Source organism: Gymnoscopelus braueri, assembly GCF_963280865.1.
Source record: "Gymnoscopelus braueri genome assembly, chromosome: 3".
Taxonomy (NCBI): Eukaryota; Metazoa; Chordata; class Actinopteri; order Myctophiformes; family Myctophidae; genus Gymnoscopelus; species Gymnoscopelus braueri.
Window position 1 is genome coordinate 18514869 of NC_137612.1, and position 19466 is coordinate 18534334.

At 40.2% G+C, this 19466-nt stretch overlaps 1 protein-coding gene across 1 annotated transcript in view; it reads right to left on the reverse strand.

The window, feature by feature from the left end:
• Positions 1-524: 524 nt before the first annotated feature.
• Positions 525-19466, reverse strand: part of mdfic2 (MyoD family inhibitor domain containing 2) — a gene marked incomplete at both ends in the record, with an annotated part of 36576 nt that continues 17634 nt past the window's right edge. Inside the window, 3 exons of the mRNA XM_080423462.1 lie at positions 525-781; positions 2637-2834; positions 4820-4904. Of these exons, the coding sequence (XP_080279588.1) occupies positions 525-781; positions 2637-2834; positions 4820-4904 (540 nt within the window). The remainder of the gene's footprint in view (positions 782-2636; positions 2835-4819; positions 4905-19466) is intronic.

The following is a 19466-nucleotide window of genomic DNA, read 5'->3' on the forward strand; positions in this document are numbered from 1 at the left end:
CACATGCCATCACCAACTGCTCCTGTCTTTGCAATGGCACTTGAACTTAAACAGGCACAAGCAACAGGGGACAGGGCTTCAAGATTCTTTCTTTTTTTCATACTTCAGATAAACTATCATCAGAGGCACGTTGGGCATGTTGCATGCATCAACACAACAATGATGAAATTCTCAAATCTCAGAGCTTGCAATGTTTATGGTCATCTCAAAGCTCCTAGGTGCAACGTTGGCATGCAGCGTACTGTACAAGGCAGCTCAGGTGCATTTCAAATCTAGATGATGACTTTGTGGTGCAAAATGATCTAGAAAGAGGTTGTTCTTAGACATAAAGAACATTCTTCTAGTATACCATCCATCTTCTTAACAATCTTATCAACTCTCCACGCTTAATTCTGCTTTAGTTCATATTCCTTGTAATGATAGCTTTCTTAACAGGGCAGAAAGGCTCCATTCAATAATGTATATACTGTAGCTACTGCTCTTCAGTTATTCGGACTCGGGCTGATAAGCAAGATGATTTCCTACTAGTGATAGCATATCTCGGAGATCTCCATAGCCAGCTCCAGGCAGTCACTAATATCATTGCAGGCATCAAGCAGGCCACAGTCACAGTCTAGGCTAGAGGTACTGCCGTTGCCAGCCGCGGACTCCATGGTGGTGGACACTTGTACGTAGGTGGGACAGCAGTGATAGACGGCTCTCTCACAGGAGTGTGGCAGCATGAGGAGAATGTCATAGAACCTGCAGTAGAGGCATTTCAGAACGATCCCTGCACAGTCCCCTGAGAGAAAGAGACACAGACAGGAAACACATGCAGTATATGTTTCCCTCTATGTATTTAAAGCTATTATCCAGAGATTCAAAGCCAGTAGGAAATCAAGCCACAGTGTCTAATAATGGAGTTGACTCCCTGGACCAAACATTAGCTACTATGTGATTGTGTGCAGTTCATGAATGAATCCACATAAACCACAATGCATGTTCAGTGGTGAAGCCGCACTATATAAGACAGACTTGGATGGTACTGTATTGTCGCCGCATTGAAAAACTGGCAGCTTGTGGGCATGTCAACTAGTGTAGTGAGGCCATTGTGTCTCTTTGGCTAAATGGAAATTGCAATCTTTATAAATACTTCAATAATATGTACAAGAGTACTTCTCAAGAACAATGTTGGTGATTTACAACCACGATACAACTTTAACATATGGGTTTCATATTGACTTTCACTTCACGGAGCATTTCCTGGTTGTGCAGACTGTTCACGCTGTGTTTGATTATGGCCGGAAGTGGTTCCGTTTCATGATGTCATGCACGTAGCAGCTGGGATGACAAACCTAAATCCCAAATCTGGGAAACCCTGCATTTCCGCTTTAAAAATGTTTATATCATTATTTGCTCCATTGTTGCCCTTTGACACAGTATAAACCTTTAAACTCCACTGGACCATTGCCATAATCTTCTTGAATAATTAATCGGTGATGCACATTTACTGCACGTACGTCCAAACCATATCTTGTTTGTCTTTTAAAACATAGATCATGTATATTACTAAAAGAGCTGCTGGTGTCTGTCTGTCTTCACTTATAGCTTATAACATTTTAAAAGCCTCCTGCCTCCCCGGGCGTTCCTTTTCACATGCATAATTTAAGAAATCAGCCCCCCCTGCTGCCTTACAGAGAGACAGGCGAGGAAGCTGTTTGGAGACATAATCAATTACCAGAGGTCTCTTCTGTATACTTTGCCAGGACCATATCCAAGTTGCATTGTGGTTGCTGTGAAACAATGTGCCATGTGCCTTCCGAGCAGCCTTTGCCAAATGGTGTCCCCGTGGGTGCAATCAAGCATGAAATCACCGGACGAGGACACTGACCACAAATAGACAGTGTTCTTCTGAGACATTTCTGGTCCTTATACCTGGTGACCTGGCCAGTGTACTTTGCATAAGGATGTAGAATTCCCCAAAGTAATGGCCAGGCACAGAGAGAGAAAGTGACATGAAAATGTGCACACTACCCTATATATGAATTAATATTCTTATATAAATACAAGAGGCTCACAAAATTGGAAATGGTGCTTGAAATATGTTCAAAGAGCATAAATCGTAAACTAATGTCACTTTGAGAGGACTTATTAAATATCTAATATCTAATCAGTGCTTTGTTGTTTACTGATCTGCATTGTTAATAATTCAAGTACATTAGTACATATGTAATCAATTATGTTGCTTCATTTAGTGAGGCTTCCCACTCCTGTGGCCATCATTTACATTAAACTTTTTTTTCTTTCAGTTTCAGTCTGTAAATTATTCACACATCTTCATAATTGATGATATGAACTGCATTTAAACATTCTTTGCATGGTAAGGCATACAGCATGTATTTGTCAAATTTTTTATTCTGTCTGTTGCATTATTATCCTGTATATTAATCATCATCATTCCTATCTATCTATTAGCTCTGAAAAAACACCAAAACAAAACAACCTTTTGCCTTAAGTAACAATGCATTCTATGTCTTGTCCCAAGTGATATGCCATGATATGCTATTAACCGCTATGGAGCAGTCATTTTATGTGCGTAATGATTGTAACAGCATCAAATTAGGCTTGTGTGTGGATGAAGCACTAGTGTTACTAACCTCCTCTGTCACTGTGCTGAGGAGAGGAAAGAGAGTCTGATGAGGGAGATCTTGCCATTAACTTTTGTGTTGTGAATGGCGAGGAGGCGGGGCTTGCACAGTCCCCAGACTGCTGCTGCCCACTGGCATCCCCACATTCTCTCCCGGGACTGGGATTGGGTCTTCCATCAGTGACCGGAGCAGTTATTTGGATGCCCTCTGTCAGAGAAGAAAGGAAGCATAAAATATCCTCTGACCATCTATGACATTTCAGCAACACGTCCCACTTACGATTTGAAGTATCATCTCTGAACAGTGCCAACGGTTTGTTGATGACTCACGGTGCCCATGCAAGCACTTCCCTGTGCCATCACCTCTTTCCAAATGCCAACAAATCAGCGGAAACATCACTTTGAGATGAAGGTCTAAGTACTTGCCATCAATATCAAACCTTTCACGTGGTTGCATTTCAATGGGGAAGGGGAATACTTCTTTGAAGTTATCAATCATAGAGATTATTCATCAAATGATGGACATTATCGATTGCAGAGTGTTCGTTTGTGACCTAAAATGAACTTGACAACTATACATTCTTCAGCTTCTGCTTATACTGTAACCCATCCTGCATATCTGCTAATTTATCATGTTGAAGGGGGAGCCAAACAGCTGTCAAAACTTTATGAGCTGCCACCTTGGAGACTGGGCAAAGGAAACGTCATGTGGCAGCTAAGATGTGTGGTCCAGTGGTTCACGACAGTAATGCCCAGTGGCCTCTTAAACAGTGAACCATGGGCATTATACTGTACTGGCACCTCTATCATTAATCCAAAATTAATAATGCGTACCCTACACATATATTACAATTTGTGATTAAAGAGCACATTCTAATTAATTAAAAAACATTTGATAACAACATGTTTTGACCAGAGAACTAAATGTGTGTTAAGCTGTATAATTTCCAAGACACAGACAGACAACTGTGTGAGAAGAACATTCATGTTTGTTAAGAGCAGATTTCAATAGCTGTTAATGAATAATTGGTGTGGCTGCAGCTTGTTTACTTTTCTACCACCTAATTCAAATGAATTATTTACCATTCTATTCTCCAATTTATTTAACATTTAATGTGTAATGATTTATTCACACACTGGACACCTTTTTGAATCGGGAATAATAAGCATTGTTTGTCTTGGCAACATGTGGGAAATAGAGACACAAATGGACATTGCTCATGGCTGTCCACCTACAGCCTTCTGTCAACTTGAACTTTTCTTTCTTCAAAGCTGGCCTTCCTGTTGTTTGTTATAATTCTGACAGTGATCAAAACATAATTGATGGAGGGATTAGTATATTAAGTACAATTACAATTTAGAACAAGCTAAAGGGAGCTTCAAAATAAGGGCATACTACAGCTTCAAAACACTGATACTCGGGGTTATGCAATAAATAAGGTATCAGATGCCGCCGGTCTATGCCCATGACCATTAGCTGATAGAGAAATAAGGCCTGCAGGCATGCTATATGCATTTTTCAGGTTTTGTTCCAGGGATGTACCTTGCTCTCTCATTAGCAACCACACAGTTATTCTTGGGAAAACTTTAAAGGCATATGTAACTTTGCCCTGTGTTGACATAACAAAACAATCATTTCCCTCTATACCAGCAGCTATCAGTCACTGGAGTAGTGTGGCGGTGTTTACCTGCAGAAACACATTGCCCTCTCGCTGTATTTTGGTGTTTTTTTGGTTTGTTTTGGTAGACAGGGATGTTTTGGTCAACCAAAACAAACAGTGAAAACACCAAAATACAGCGAGAGGGAAATGTGTTACTGCGGGTAAACACCACCACACTACTCCAGTGGCTGATGACTGCTGGTATAGAGGGAAATGATGGGGATGTAAAAAGGGCAAAGTTACATACTATGCCTTTAAAGGATGATTACTCGTTTGAAATCACAACATAGAGTACAAAAAAACATGCATCAATGCATCAGGCTATTTAAAGAAATCTGTTCCTCAACTTTTAGGTGAATGTTTCAAGGTATTTGATCCAAACCATGTCACTTTTACAGTTGTTATCATGTCAGAGTACTGAATAAACTTAAAACAATATTAGTGCCAAAATAAAGCCAGTGAGAGACTATTAGGCCTATAATTGCAATTAGGTTTAGGCATTGGCCTACAAACAAATGCAAAACAAACTTACCCTCTCTTACAAAAATGCAGTTCTCTGCGATGTCCTTCCTTACTTTGCATTTTGCTTTAGCTTTTTCATATGCCATCTGATCCATCTATTCAACACAAATGAAAAAAGGCACATATGACAAAAAATAGTGGCCAATCCTTATGCACAACTCATGCAGCTATGTAACTCCACTATCATGTCCAGCACAATTACAGTAGCATTTCCATGCACACTAGCCTAAATAAAATCTCATTCCTGATCAACGTAGACTATAATCTATTATTGAGATAGGCTACACAAGAAGAATCGATCATGTACTTGTACTGCATTAATAGTTGACAAATAGTCTCACGTGGTCAGAGACCCATCTGTAATTACAGTGGTGTAAAGTAACTAAGTACATCTACCCAAGTACTGTACTTAAGTACAATTTTGAGGTACTTTTACTTTACTTGAGTATTTCAAATTGTCAGTACTTTTACTTCTACTCCATTACATCTCAGAGGCAAATATTGTACTTACTCTACTACAATTATTTGAAAACTTTAGTAGTTTGTAGATTTTGATTATTATTACAAAACATATACCTTTTCAGACCTATATCCATTTCGGCCATTTGAAAATAGCCGATCTACAAGCTCACAATGCCTCCTGATGCAACGCATTGTGAGCTTGTAGATCTGCTATTTTCAAAAGATTTTTTATACATTTGAAAACTTGTGAAATGGCACATTCTGCATAATGAGTACTTTCTACTTTTGGTACTATAAGTACATTTTGATACCAATACTTTTGTACTTGTAACAGAGTATTTCTACATTGCAGTATTGATACTTTTACCTAAGTAAAACATCTGAGTACTTTTCCCACCACTGTTCCAGCGACAGGAGATCTCTCTCTCTCTGACTGATAATCTGACTAGTAGTGGCTACTACTGCGAGACAAAGACAATGGCTCAACAGAATGCAACATGCATAGTTTACCTGTCAGTCGGTCAGTCTGTGTGCATGTCGCTGGGGAAGTATATGTTCTCCTCCTCGCCTCTGACTGTACAGCACGTACAACACTGTGTAGTTGCAGTGTTGCCATGTCCGCTTATTATAAGCGACTTTGGGCTTCTTTTTCTGTGAAGTTGCTTGTACAGTAAATATTGGTAGTTGCGGTTTTTTGGGCTTGTTTCCTAATGTTGTTTTGCTCTCAAACATTTTTTTTATATTCACTATTTTTCCCCAAGACATTTTTTTAAATAGCTGATGATGAACATAGATTTAAATTGCTCATGTGGCCTAAATCGCTTCTTTTGGGCTTGTTTTCAAATAACTGGTTGCTTGTTTCTCTCGCAAAACCTGGCAGGCGTGTAGTAGGCTACAGTGTATCCATCGCGTATCCATTTGGCCTGCTGCCCAACAACCCATCCTGTTCCGTTGACGTTAGCAAGAATACTTACTGTTGATCAACACATTAGCCGAAGCTTGCTATGCTTTTATGTTTCCATGGTCATCAACACTCACCCTGTCTGCACGTCGTTTTGTGAAAAGAAGAAGTAGATCACATCATGAGTCACGACTCTGTGAGTATATATTTGGCAGGTAAATGTCAGTTGAAAAAGTTACAAGTTACTCACTCACTCTCATTCACTGAATTAATTTCTCTCTCTCTCTCCCTCTCTCATCATTCTCTCTATCTCATTGTCACGCTCTCTCTGGCACATTGAATTGCATGAATTTCATATAGGGCATAACAGTGGCGGCCATGTTGTGGTGCCACAGATAGAAACCCCATTTGTTTTTCCCATAGAGATTTCCAAAAATATTTATGTCAATTATTTTAAGCCTGAAACCAAGCCATCCAGGATCCTGGTATATTATGACCATAAAACATTTGATTGTGTCAAAAAATATTTGAAATTTGTATTTATTAAATATAGTATATAATACAATTAAATATTCAAATATGGTTTGACAGAGAATCAAATGTTTTGTGGTCGTAATTCACCAGGAGCCTGGATGGCTTGGTTCCAGGCTTAAAAGAATGTATATAAATATTTTTGGAAATCACTATGGGAAAAATTAATGGGTTTTCTATCTGTGTCACCACAAAATCTCCGCCACTGTTATGCCCTTAGCCATGGTTCACATGACGCTCGTCTGTCACACAAGCATCATGACGCTATACTTGTTCCAGGTAAGCTCTTTATATTTGAAATCTGAACGTTTATGTAGATGTACGGGTTGTGTAGAAATAAAAAAAAACTGTAACAAGTAGCGCCATGACTGTCATGATATGACAGTCATGTTTCAGGGCTATTATGCCCTATACCCACGTATATACATTCAGCATCTGCCTCTGATTGGCCTACCAGGAGGATAGCACTGCCCGGCTTTCCTCCGTGGTGGAAAATAGTGCTCGGCACTGGCACTGTAGGGGGGACGATAATGTACGATTCTGTCCCTATCAGTACATAACTCGAGCTGTGCTGAGTCGGCTCTAGCGGACTTCGCAACGTTCGGCACCGCGACGGCGCGCCTCCGACGTTGTAACAGTTTTTTTGCCTGACTAGAACTACTGCTGTAGTCCCAAGTTGGCCGAGTGGTCCGCCTCCCTGGGGGCGACAAAAACTATGCCTAAACCTAGCCTTAATCCTAATAAAATTATTTGCGTTGCATTTTAGATGAGATAAATAACACAGTGGCGGGAGTAGGATTTAATCCTGTGATGCTTAACGGTGCACGCCACGCAGGCACGCCGGAAGGGGTTAAATAGTGGGGGGACAGTGATGACGTCATAGTGGGCGTGGCCAAGTGGTGACGTCATGACTCTTACATTCCGTTTTGTTCTCGCTCCAAATAGCTCACACATGTAACCAAATGGACCAGGGACACCGGCTTTTGTGCGTGGCCATGGGGGCTGAACTTGACCACCACTCGGCCCCCCCCTTCCCCCCCGCTCCCCCCCTCCACCCACTGCGTCGCGGGCATGTGCGCGATTTTTTTTGCTTAATTAATTCATTAAATGACCATAAAACAACATTAACAACACTCTACCCATCCTTCAGTGTGTCCCATCCTCAAATGTTTTACTTAAATAAAAGTACTTATTTTAGTAGTAGTTACTTCTACTCCACTACATATAGACAAATATTGTACTTTTACTCCACTACAATTATTTGATAACTTTATTTACTATAGTTACTTTGTAGATTTTGATTATTATTACAAAACCACTTATACAGTATATATACTTTGGCAATTTGAAAATAGCAGATTTGCGACGTTGTGAGCTTATGTAGATCTGCTATTTTCAAGGAATTTGTATACATTTTACACGTTTGAAAACTTGTGAAATGGGACCTTCTGCATAATGAGTACTTTTACTTTTGGTACTTTAAATACATTTTGATACCAATACTTTTCTACTTTTACTCAAGTACATTTTGAATACCTTACGTTTACTTGTAATAGAGTATTTTTACATCGCAGAATTGATACTTTTGTTTAAGTAAATTTTTTTAGTACTTTTTCCACCACTGGTATTCAGTGCATGCAGTGAGTGACTGTTAGTGCACACAGGACGAGGGAGTCGAGGGACACAGCATAGCGACCACAGCGATCACGACTTGTTTATTAGAGGCAATTAGCATGTCTGGCTGGGGCCGCTTGACAATAGGAACAGTGGGGAGGGTGGAGGCTGCGGAGCTACTGCTATAGCGCCGGTAGAGATTTTTTTTTTTTTTTTTTTAATATATATATATTAAAAAATAAGTCGATAGCTGAAAAGTGGGGGGACACAGAGGACTGTGTGACGCCACGCGAACATTGGTATTGCAGGGTTTTGGGAGTTATTTAACGCGGTTCACTCATGTGAGGCGTGCGTCACAGAAGGGAACGTTGCCAAGTTGTTGACAAGGCAACGAGCTCTGGCCAATCAGAGGCGGGCGGGTCTTTTCGTAACCAAGATGCAGAATGTATTTTTACGTCCTATACCCTCGTCGAATTGGTGGACACCTGTTTTGTCCCCAATTGTACATGCTGACCCCTATCAACTGGTTTCATGGCCAACATTGTCCCTAAATGGGACCTAGTCAACACACCCAGACCGACACACACACACACGCATGCATGCACATGCACATGCGCGCACACACACAAGCACACAGTTTAACCATTTATTTATGTCCACACACAGGGAAAGCATACAGGGACACACATATTTTAGGTGCAGTAAAGGTTACATTCACAAACTCATGGATCTGTCCTCAAACAGACTGCTTAGTCTTGCACTGCTGCTTGGTGTTAAAGCTCCCTCTGTAGTTGTTCTCATGGGCCTGGAGGTCCACCCGTTGCTATTCCGACAGCGGACGGACATACCGCTGGAAGGCCGCCGGGTCTATTGCCTCTCTTCCCGGTAGCTGTTCACGGGAAGGAGGGGCCGTCAGGTAGCGTCGGCTGTTGGTAGATTCCACCGGTTCTTGTATGCAAGCTACATAGACAGACACACACACACACACACACACACACACACACACACACACACACACACACACACACACACACACACACACACACACACACACACACACACACACACACACGCACACACACCACTCAACTTCAAGCTTGTGAGTCAAAAACAGTTCTGTTGGTTAGGTTAGGGTGAGATATCGTGTGAGACATACTGAGCTGCATTCCAATTTCTCTGTGCACAAGCAGGCCAATCTACTCTAATTAGGCTGAACACCAGAGTTGCATTTTAAAAGACGCCCTGCTGTGTTTGCATATGTTTAGAGAACAAGAGGCATGCTAATTGAAAAATTTAGATGTGAGAGTATTTGTCTACTGGGCTCCCACTATGCAGTGTAAATATAACTTCTTAAGAGAAAGAAGTACCAGGGAATTTCTTAGCCCAAAAGCCCCCTTTATCTATCTAGGGGTGCAACAGTTAACCAAACTAATCGATGTAATTGATTCTAAAATAATCGATACCCGTTGTCAGAGTACTGTAGGTGTCCCTTTAATTAATTTGTATTTGTATCTGTCCTTGTCCCTTTGTTGCCCATATATGGAGATCCCTGATGTCATCAGTCGATGCCCATTTATGGGCATATCAGTCGGATCGGTAGTTCCGTACAACCGGATCTCCATATATATGCCTACTTCCATCCATCCATCCGTCTTATGCACAATGCAAGAGTGTTGCTCTTGTGTTCCTGAACAGACCTATTGTGGAATTGGGTATCAATAACGACCCCACTATTGAGTATTTGTGTTGGCCCTGGTTGTGACAGCTGTTTTACTTTCATTGGTCCACGTCAATCAGCATTAGTGAGGTGCTGCAGGTGACATGGTTAATTTGGCTGTCATGGAAATGTGCTCCCGGTAAAAATGAGCTGTGTGTGCGCGTTACTGCCTTTGTGTGCAGAAAAGTCACATTATGGCTGACATCGTACTCCATTAGAGCTGTGGTTAATGTAGACCAGACTGATGGACCCAGATCAGGTTCAGGTACAAATTACAGTACATCTGAGTGACAGCTTGCTGACCCCTCCACTGCTCTTATCGTCCACTCCATTATTTACAGTTGTAAACAGGCACCTCTGTCCTCCTGTGCATTTGCTCATCCCTCACAACCCTATGGTGACGTCCTTTAGCCATCCTGCTCCCCATTCCCTCAGTCTTACCATTTATTGGAGTGCAAGGATCTTGGGCCTGGGGTGGGAAACCTTTAAAAAAAAAAAAATTGGGGAGTGACACGCAGCAAAGGTCGTCGGGATCAGGATTCGAACCCACGACAGACGACACGCTGTCAGGCTGAATTAGCAGCCTATAGGGGCCGGGACCGCTACGCCAGCCGTCTGGGCCGGGGAACCTTTTTAGGCACAAGCCTGGCGCGATCTCCCAGTGCCGGACAGTGAAAATGTCTTATTGTAAATAATTTAATAACAAAAACCTAACAGAAAATGAGTCAATAATTATTTTTGTTGGTTTATTTGCACATTTAAAAACAACAGCATAATATTGGGTTGGGTTGTGCAGGTGAGATTTATAAAACCCTGTGGGGTTTATAAAGTTAATCTCACCTCACTTAGAATACAGAGTAATACAAAACAAACATAAATGATTTGGCAACATAAATAATACAACAATAGATACACAGTATGAATGATAGAGAAAATAAATATTAGCAGAAAAGTGCAAGTGTGTGTGGGTGTAAGAGTGGAAGTCTATGTGAATTTAATATTCATTATTATAAGTCATTATAAGTTAAAATACATTCTGACTATCTTGGGAGAAAAGTTTTATGCACATCAAGCAATTATGGTTTAACCACTTGAACCCCAGCATCCATAGTCTGGGGGGAACATTAGCTAAAAATAGCAGATGTAGCAGCGTGACGTGTTCTGATCTTGAAGATTGGCTATTGTTTTTTTGTTTGCGCGACACCGGCGCACAACCTGCAAGCATACTGTAAATCACATTTAAAGGAGTAGTTCACCCAAAAAAGTACTTATTTTCTATCAATTACACACGCCATGAAGCCTTGAATTCATGTTTTTTGTTTTTGTCGCATTCCTGAGCCAATCATTTGATGACCGGGTCATTGGTCAATAGGAGACTCAGTAGGAGAGTCTCCTCTTTTGAGTAGGAGAGTCTCCTACTCAAAGAGTCTCCTACCGGAGACTCCACTGTTCATCAAATGATTGGCTCAGGAATGCGACAAAAACAAAATAAATCTCCATGAATTCAAGGCTTCATGTAGCCTGGTAAACCACACCCCTTCCGTAAATCAAATTTCCATTTGATTTCAAGAAGGAGTCTGGCATGCAGGCCTGTTTGGCTTTTTAGACGGGTGACGAAGTCCCGTCTCTACACACAGCTTTGAGGCATTTGGCCTTAGCCCCGCCCCCCTATAAAACGTTTGGGAAGTGCACGCCCACAATTCAACGTCAGAGACAGAGACAGAGAGAGAGAGAGAACTGCATTTCAAGCCCAGACACAGACAGAGATGCGTCATGGGCTGCTGCTGCCTTAAGACATTGCTCATCGTCCGTCGCGGACACACATCCAGTGAATCGACCCTCGCCCATACAAATGCAAATGTTTGGCTTTGTCTTCACGGGGCCATCACCTGTACTCGCCTGGCAGGTACTCAGGGGTGAAAGTGGGTCGGAACGGGCCGATACGGCGGACCTGAACGTCGTGCGAAGAGGGGCTGTCCTGTCCCAAAAGCCCATGTTATAACCTGCCATGATGAATGTCCAACAATAAAACACTTCATAAGTGTTAGTTTTCTTATAAAGTGCTTCTAAATCACTCCACTGTGTTTGTGTCAACGTAATCCGTGTAGTATGTGGTGTTTAATTACTCCTCCACGGAGAGAATCTCTTGCAACTTCAAGCCGTGGTGCCGTCGATATATAACCGGAAAACTGCTTCACACTGTCACCCGTCTACACATGACATCTTATGTCATACTTCCTTGTTTCCTGTGGGCTGGAGCTGGGCGGGAGTAATACCTTTGACTGACAACCCCTTCAGCCAATCAGCAGTTCGTTCCCCATCAGCCAATCAGCAGTTTGTTACACCACCACCAGAGCAACGTGACGCAAGGTGACTTTTGAAAGGGCCATGCCCAAAATAGGTTGCTTTATTCGGATACATGCGTTTCACTGCCCGCCCCTGCCGGTTCTCTGAAAAAATAATAATAATTGGCTCTGTCATGATTAATTGACCACATATATGAAGTTAAACAACTAAATTCTATACGAACGATATAAATTCCGTGCCTCAAAAAAGAAGTTTGAGGGTGTTTTGAAGTTTTAAAAGAGAAACGAAAACAGCGGACAGAATTTCAATGGCGGCCTGTTCCATTTCGGTCGGCTGTACTCGGCTCCATTCGGGTTCACTCGGGTTCCACCTGATTGGCCAACCTACGCTGTCAATCACAGAACAATGAGCGAGGCTGATACGCTGATAGGAGAGTTCATGTTATGAACTCCGGAGAAACGCCCAGACAGGCCTGTAGGCCAGACTCCTTCTTGAAACCAAGGGGTGCACTATGAGCTTGTATATCTGCTATTTTTGAATAACCAAAGCATAAAATAATGGTTATAGGTCAAATCTAAAATGACACAGATGCGTTCCCGGATTGAATGGGAAGTATCAGCCACTGGTCAGTGCCCAGCTCTATAAGGCCAGTGCCCCTTGGTCAAGCATTGTATGTGTGTACTGTATGCTCTTGGCAGGTGTTTCATAGGGATGTTAGAATGGGCAGCTTTGTTGATAATCTTGTGGGGGGGGGTGCATGGTCTGATGCCGTAGTTTGCTGAACATGCCGCTGGCGTAGAGGTGTGCCCTGTAATGAGGCCCGTGGAGACTTAAGTGTCATAGTCGGGCGTCAGTGATAAGAGCAGCAGACTTCCATGTCACCTTGAGAGTGGCTGAGACCAAGACAGAAGGCGAGACCTGATATCATTATTCAACTTTTACTGTTTAATCCATAAAGACCGGAAGCGCATCTGTGTCATTTTTTGATTTCTTTGGCTATTTTTTGAAAAAAAATTAAAATGTGTGCAAATCTTTGAATATATATATATATATATATATATATATATATATATATATATATCATTACATATATATATATATATATATATATATATATATATATTTATTTTTACGCGATTTGTTTTTACTCAAATCTTTGCTTCTGGGGATTCTACAAAATGTCTTCTAAATCCTAACAGTTTTCTGAAAAAACGTATGTTGCTATAATCAGTGGTTCTCAAACTTTTTCATGTCAAGGACCACCCAAAATTATATGTATTTGGCCACGGACCCCCATCTCAAAATATGTTATTCCAGGGACCCCCAGAAGCAAAGATTTGAGTTACAAATGTTTGCTTAAAAAACATATATATTCAAAGATTTGTACAAAATGTTCTCGATTTTTTTAAATAGCAAGCTCATAGCGCAGCACTCGCGCTATGAGCTTGTATATCTGCTATTTTTGAATAGCCAAAGAAATCTAAAAATGACACAGATGCGTTCCCGGTCTTAATGGGTTAAGGAGGTATTTTTTTGTAAATAAATAAATAATTAATAATGAAGTCACCCTGGTGACAAAGGTTTGCTATTTTTCATAGTTTGATGTCATTTTCCTAAACTATTACAGAAATAAATCACTTTCGTGGATATGATGGAAAATGATTGGCATACTTGATTAAAGGAGTAGGTCACCCGTCTATCATTTGCTCACCCCTGTGATGATGAGTTGAATACAAGGAGAATTTTCCAGGGACTTAAGTTTATCTTGGCCCTACTTGAATTCATCAAGTATTTTGTTCATTTTTGGATTCTTCTTTCACCGTAAAGGGGTGAACTACTCCTTTAATGTTTAATAATTATGTGTCTGACAAAGACACTTAAATCATCATTTATCCATAATATAGTACACTTAAATAATAAATGACTAGAAGCCGTAGTAATTTAGCCATTGAAAAATAATGTATGACACTATCCGTATAGTTGAGATGCAACTGAAAACAATTGTGCCTTTCAAGATTTTCTTCTGTATTGACTTTTTCGTGTTTCTGGGAACGTTGCCCAAAACGTTGCCCAGTGTATCAATGCATTGCTTAGAGATACGTGCATACATGTATTGGGCTCATCAACTTGGAAAATTCCTATTTATAACAAAAAAGAAATGGAAAAAACATGAAAGACACACATCTGTAGCCAGTAGAAGTGTTTGAATACAAGATCTGGGGATAATCCCTTGCCAATCACCATGGAGAATAGGACTTTGAATGAGAATTGCAGTATCACAAAGAGAATTTGACTGATTTAATGTACTGTAGTACATTTTTAACTCATACAGTATCTCACATTGTGCCTATTGCAGTGCGTTCTGTGTCAGAAAGTGGCTGAAGTGTCCAGAACTCTGAACACAGGCCTCACTGCCTGACATACTGTCCATGCATGCACCCATGCAATAACTACTTACTGGTTAGCAGTGGTGGACAGTAACAAAGTACATTTACTTGAGTACTGTTCTTAAATATATATTTTTAACCTCTGTACTTTACTTGAGTATTTGTATTTTGGATACTTTCTCTTCACTTCACATTTCAAAGACTCCACTACATTTCTAGGAAGGGGACAAGTGTATTATGAATTTACCACTTAAGGCCTATTACAAATGCAGTATAGTGAAAATAGCTGCTCTCACAACGTGTCATAATATGTCCTGTTGTGAGCTTGAAGATCTGCTATTTTCACAATTATTGATATTTTTGAACATTTCTTCTTTGGGAAAATGTCAAAATTTGTCAAAATGTTAAATGAAAAAAAGGAAAATTTCAAGAAGAAAATGTACTTTGTAATGTGTACTTTTAAAAACTTTTTAAATTCAAGTACTCCAGTACAAATTTGACAGAGCAACTTTCACTTGTTGGGCAATATTTGACCAGGAGTTTCTGGAGTATACTGGAGTTCAGTACTTTGTCCATCACTGCTAGTGAGTAACCCATACCACCCTGTATTAAAAAAATAATATATATATTCCTTTATCATCACTCCAGAGAGCAAGCAATAGTTCTTCGTTCTGAGACTTATGGTAGAAATCACCTTGTGTGCTTTGGGGAGTATCTCCGTCCAACCCATTAAGCAGTGCTGTCATTTGTCTGTAATTGGACATGTCTGTCATATTCAATTCCTTCAACATTTTTGAGGACACCACCTGCTGCCTACCTTATATGACAGAGAAGTCGTCATGGAAGCAAAGAAACTCCTGCAGGTTGACATTGAGAAGCGAAATCACCGTTTCCAAATTAAGATTGTAGATAAATGACCTTACAAAAAAAGGAAATCAAAGAAGTGTGGGAATGGGGTAAATTGGATTCTTTGGCGTCTAACAGTATATGACTTAAACCAACTGGGGATTCTCTCGACGGCAGAGGAAGTGTGTGTTTCCTAAGGCGATATGGTCACCTGGGACATCCTGATGATCCATGGGACCTTCGTAAAAAGCCTTGAAGTTATTCAACCCACTAAAAGGCTAAATAGATTTTTTTTTCTATTAACATTTTGGCTGTATTGCTCTTATTTCAAAAGTTCTGTTTGGGTTCAGGCAATCTGTTTCACTTTACTCTGTCAATATTCTGTATTTAGTTTGCATAGCCAAAGGGATTGATGGAGGAAATCAACATTGTTCAAATAATAGAACTTTAGGCCAGTCGTCAAAACTTGAGACAAAAAGAGTCCGGTGAGTCCGGTGTCTTTGCTCTGTTGCAAGACTGCCCTTAATTTAAAAATAGATACAAACTGTGTTTACAGTATATAAAAGGTTTAGGAGGTTACTGTTTCTCAGTTAAGCGACTCAAGATGTTCAACAATCTGTTTGTGAAAGCAAATGTCATATTTAGTTACAAAATACTTCTGTAAATACTCATGTATCTGTTCGTAGAATATCATTACATTTTAGAAAAACTACTCGGGCTTCACACACATGTGAAATAGTCATTATGGACACATTTTCTCCCCAACAGATAATCAATGTTTGCAATGACTTAGTCAAGCCATGCTCCACGGGCTAAATGCTTGAATTGATCATGAATGCTTTCTCACCAATAAGCAGTTTAAAATGACTAATTGGGTGGGGCTAAGAGTAGCCCAGGCTTTTTGCTATTAGTGTAATGATGATATGACATCAGACATTTTCTGTAAAGTATTGTCTTGTTGTTATTGCAAAAGACGGATTATGATTGGGTTTAGTCAGTGCACATTATGAGATGCTCCTTAAGTAGTGTTCATAAAGAAGCTGTGTCAGAGTGATAATAAGCCTAGTGATTCATATATACTTTAGGAGTCAAGGGGAGCAGTGGGCCAGACCTGTATTTTCTCTTATTTGTCCTTGCTGTTAGGGATCATGGATGGTAGCTGGGCAGCATTTGTCTCAGCATACACCAGAGAATAGCTGTCTGGAATGGAGCTGGCCAGTCATTGATATGCCACCTCTGTTTTTACAGACTGTCAATTTATCTTTCTCATTACCATCGTTAATAAAGACACAGATACTGTACATCTTATTACAAGGTTAATTGGGACAAATCTAAAATTGAGCCCCATTCACTCACTAATTTGGATATCTTTCAATTGCTCAAAGTGGATAAGCGTCATGTTAGGTCCCCAATAGATGTTAATGTTTCACGACATTATAGAGTCATTAACACAAAAAATATGCTTGATTTCTGATAGTTTTTGATGGCATTTTAAAATGGTAAGTTAATGATTGTTCTAAGGGAAATAATCTACAGAAACTTGCACTGCAACTGTACACCCACGAAGAGACCACTGGTGGACAATCAAAGTGTATACTATACACACACACACACACACACACACACACACACACACACACACACACACACACACACACACACACACACACACACACACACACACACACACACACACACACACACACACACACACACACACACATTTTCAGTACCCACATTTAAATATGCATACAGGCAAGTGACTCACATACACACACACACACACACAGACACACACTTACGCACGCACGCACGCATGCACACAATCACACTTCAGATGTATTTTTAGCCATTACTGTTGGACTTCCATGAAGTCTTTCTCATCTACAACTTAGTTCCTTAGCCAAATATTGACTTTGGGATCTGATTATTAAGCAATTTCCACAAAACTTGAAAATGACTATCTGAACAATTATTTTAAAGACGTTACAAGGCCCAGTAGACCCCCAAGGTCCTGAAACTGATTATGCAAAAAGATAATTGCTATGAAGATTTAAAAAGAATTAAATTGGTTTGACAGACCTATAAGTTGTTAACTACTGCTCAGTGTAAAAGAATACATTTGCTGACAAGGCCACAAAGAACCAGAGTGGAAGGCTTTTCCCTCATGCTCAGGTGGGCGGGAGGTATCCCTCTCTTTATTATCACAGCTAATGGCGTTCCAGATCTGTCCTCAATTATGCAGGATGAGATGAACTATTAATTAATAATTCTTCTGATAGATAAATTGTGCCACGTTCAGCAGATGTGCCGTTCTCGGAGATGAAAAGAAACAGACTGAGGCTATTGACCAATACTGGCCTTTTACTTAGTCTGCCTTAAATAGACATTCTATTGTGTTCTCTCAGTTTGACGCACAGATATGTTCGGTGTCCCCTATAGTCTGATTTAACTGCCAATGTATCATCTAGGGTTCAGTATGTTTTCCTGATTTAGTTACTGGACAAAGCCAATGTAGCATAATTTGTGTTTTAAAAAGGATATTAATCGTTCTTTTCCTCACAGATAATCTTTTTTTCCTCCTTCTAGGTTAAGTGTATATTGCCTGAAAAATGATACATTCACAATATAATGCTGAGGCTGAATCGTATAATTTTCTCATAAGCTTGGAGCATTTAAGTGTAGAAAGGAGGAATTATATGGCTATGAATGGCTTCCTTAATAGTGATATCACTTCCCAGAACAAAAGAGAGAGGCACTGCAATGTGCTGAGAGCTGCGGACGCTGCTCGATTGGCCATTTCCGTGGCTTCCATTAAGGTCACGGACTGCGCCACCGTGCTGGAGAGTGCATGAGTGACAACACAGCCAAGACGAATGGGGCACTCTTCCCACAAACCTCGTTAAGACTGAAATCACCGAAAAAATAATAGTTATTAAATTAATTGCAGTCGTAATCTCGTAAAATATGTGTCAAAAAATTATATGCGGTTCGATTAACACATAACATGGGTGTCAAATCTGTAATAAAACCCTGATCAATAAAACAATAACCATGTTGTTAAAAGCAGCCATTGAAAGGTGTTGCTGGCAGCGGGCTCCAGGGGTGAGCAACCCTTTTAATATAAACGGATTTCATCTTTCCACCATGTCATCTAAATCACCTCAATGTTTGTGTATACAATTAAAATAAGATAATAAATTGCGGCGATGGATGGATTACGAATGCTCTTTTCGACCCCATATATCAGCCTTTGTCAGTGGCCCGGAAAATGCATGTCTAACAATCTGTTGATTACTATGTGGTGCAGGGAAAGGCCCCACTGAGGGGGGACCATGACTGTTGCAGGATACATTATTTTAACATATTGTTATGTTTAAATCGATAAGTTTTAAACGAGCGCTAACGACTGCTATTAATTATTAGCAGAATCTTTATTAGAAAAGTTACCGCTTCTGCCGTTGATTTAATGAATGGTTTATTATTTCATTCTGGTGGCCCTGACCATTATGCCCAAACGACTGGTCTTTTATCTTGAAAAAAGAAATAAGTCAAGGCATAGTTTATTTGCAGTGCCGAGAAGATAACTGCGTTGAAGGGCATATTTGTATAAAAGCTTGGGAGGAGTAACCATGAGTAGTTCTTGATACAGCTTGCCTGCCTCTAAACCATATAGATATCATTTTCCACCCTGGTGTGCTATTTGGCCCTTGAGATATTATTATTTTTATCAGTGTGTTTATGTGAAATCATTTGAGTGTGAATGTCAATTTGGAAATGAAATTGTCTGTGCAAGAGAATCATTCAAATTGGAAATTAATGGTATTGCAATTAAAACTCGGGTACTGTTTTTGCTAACAATTATGATAATGATTCTAGCTGGAGGTGTGAA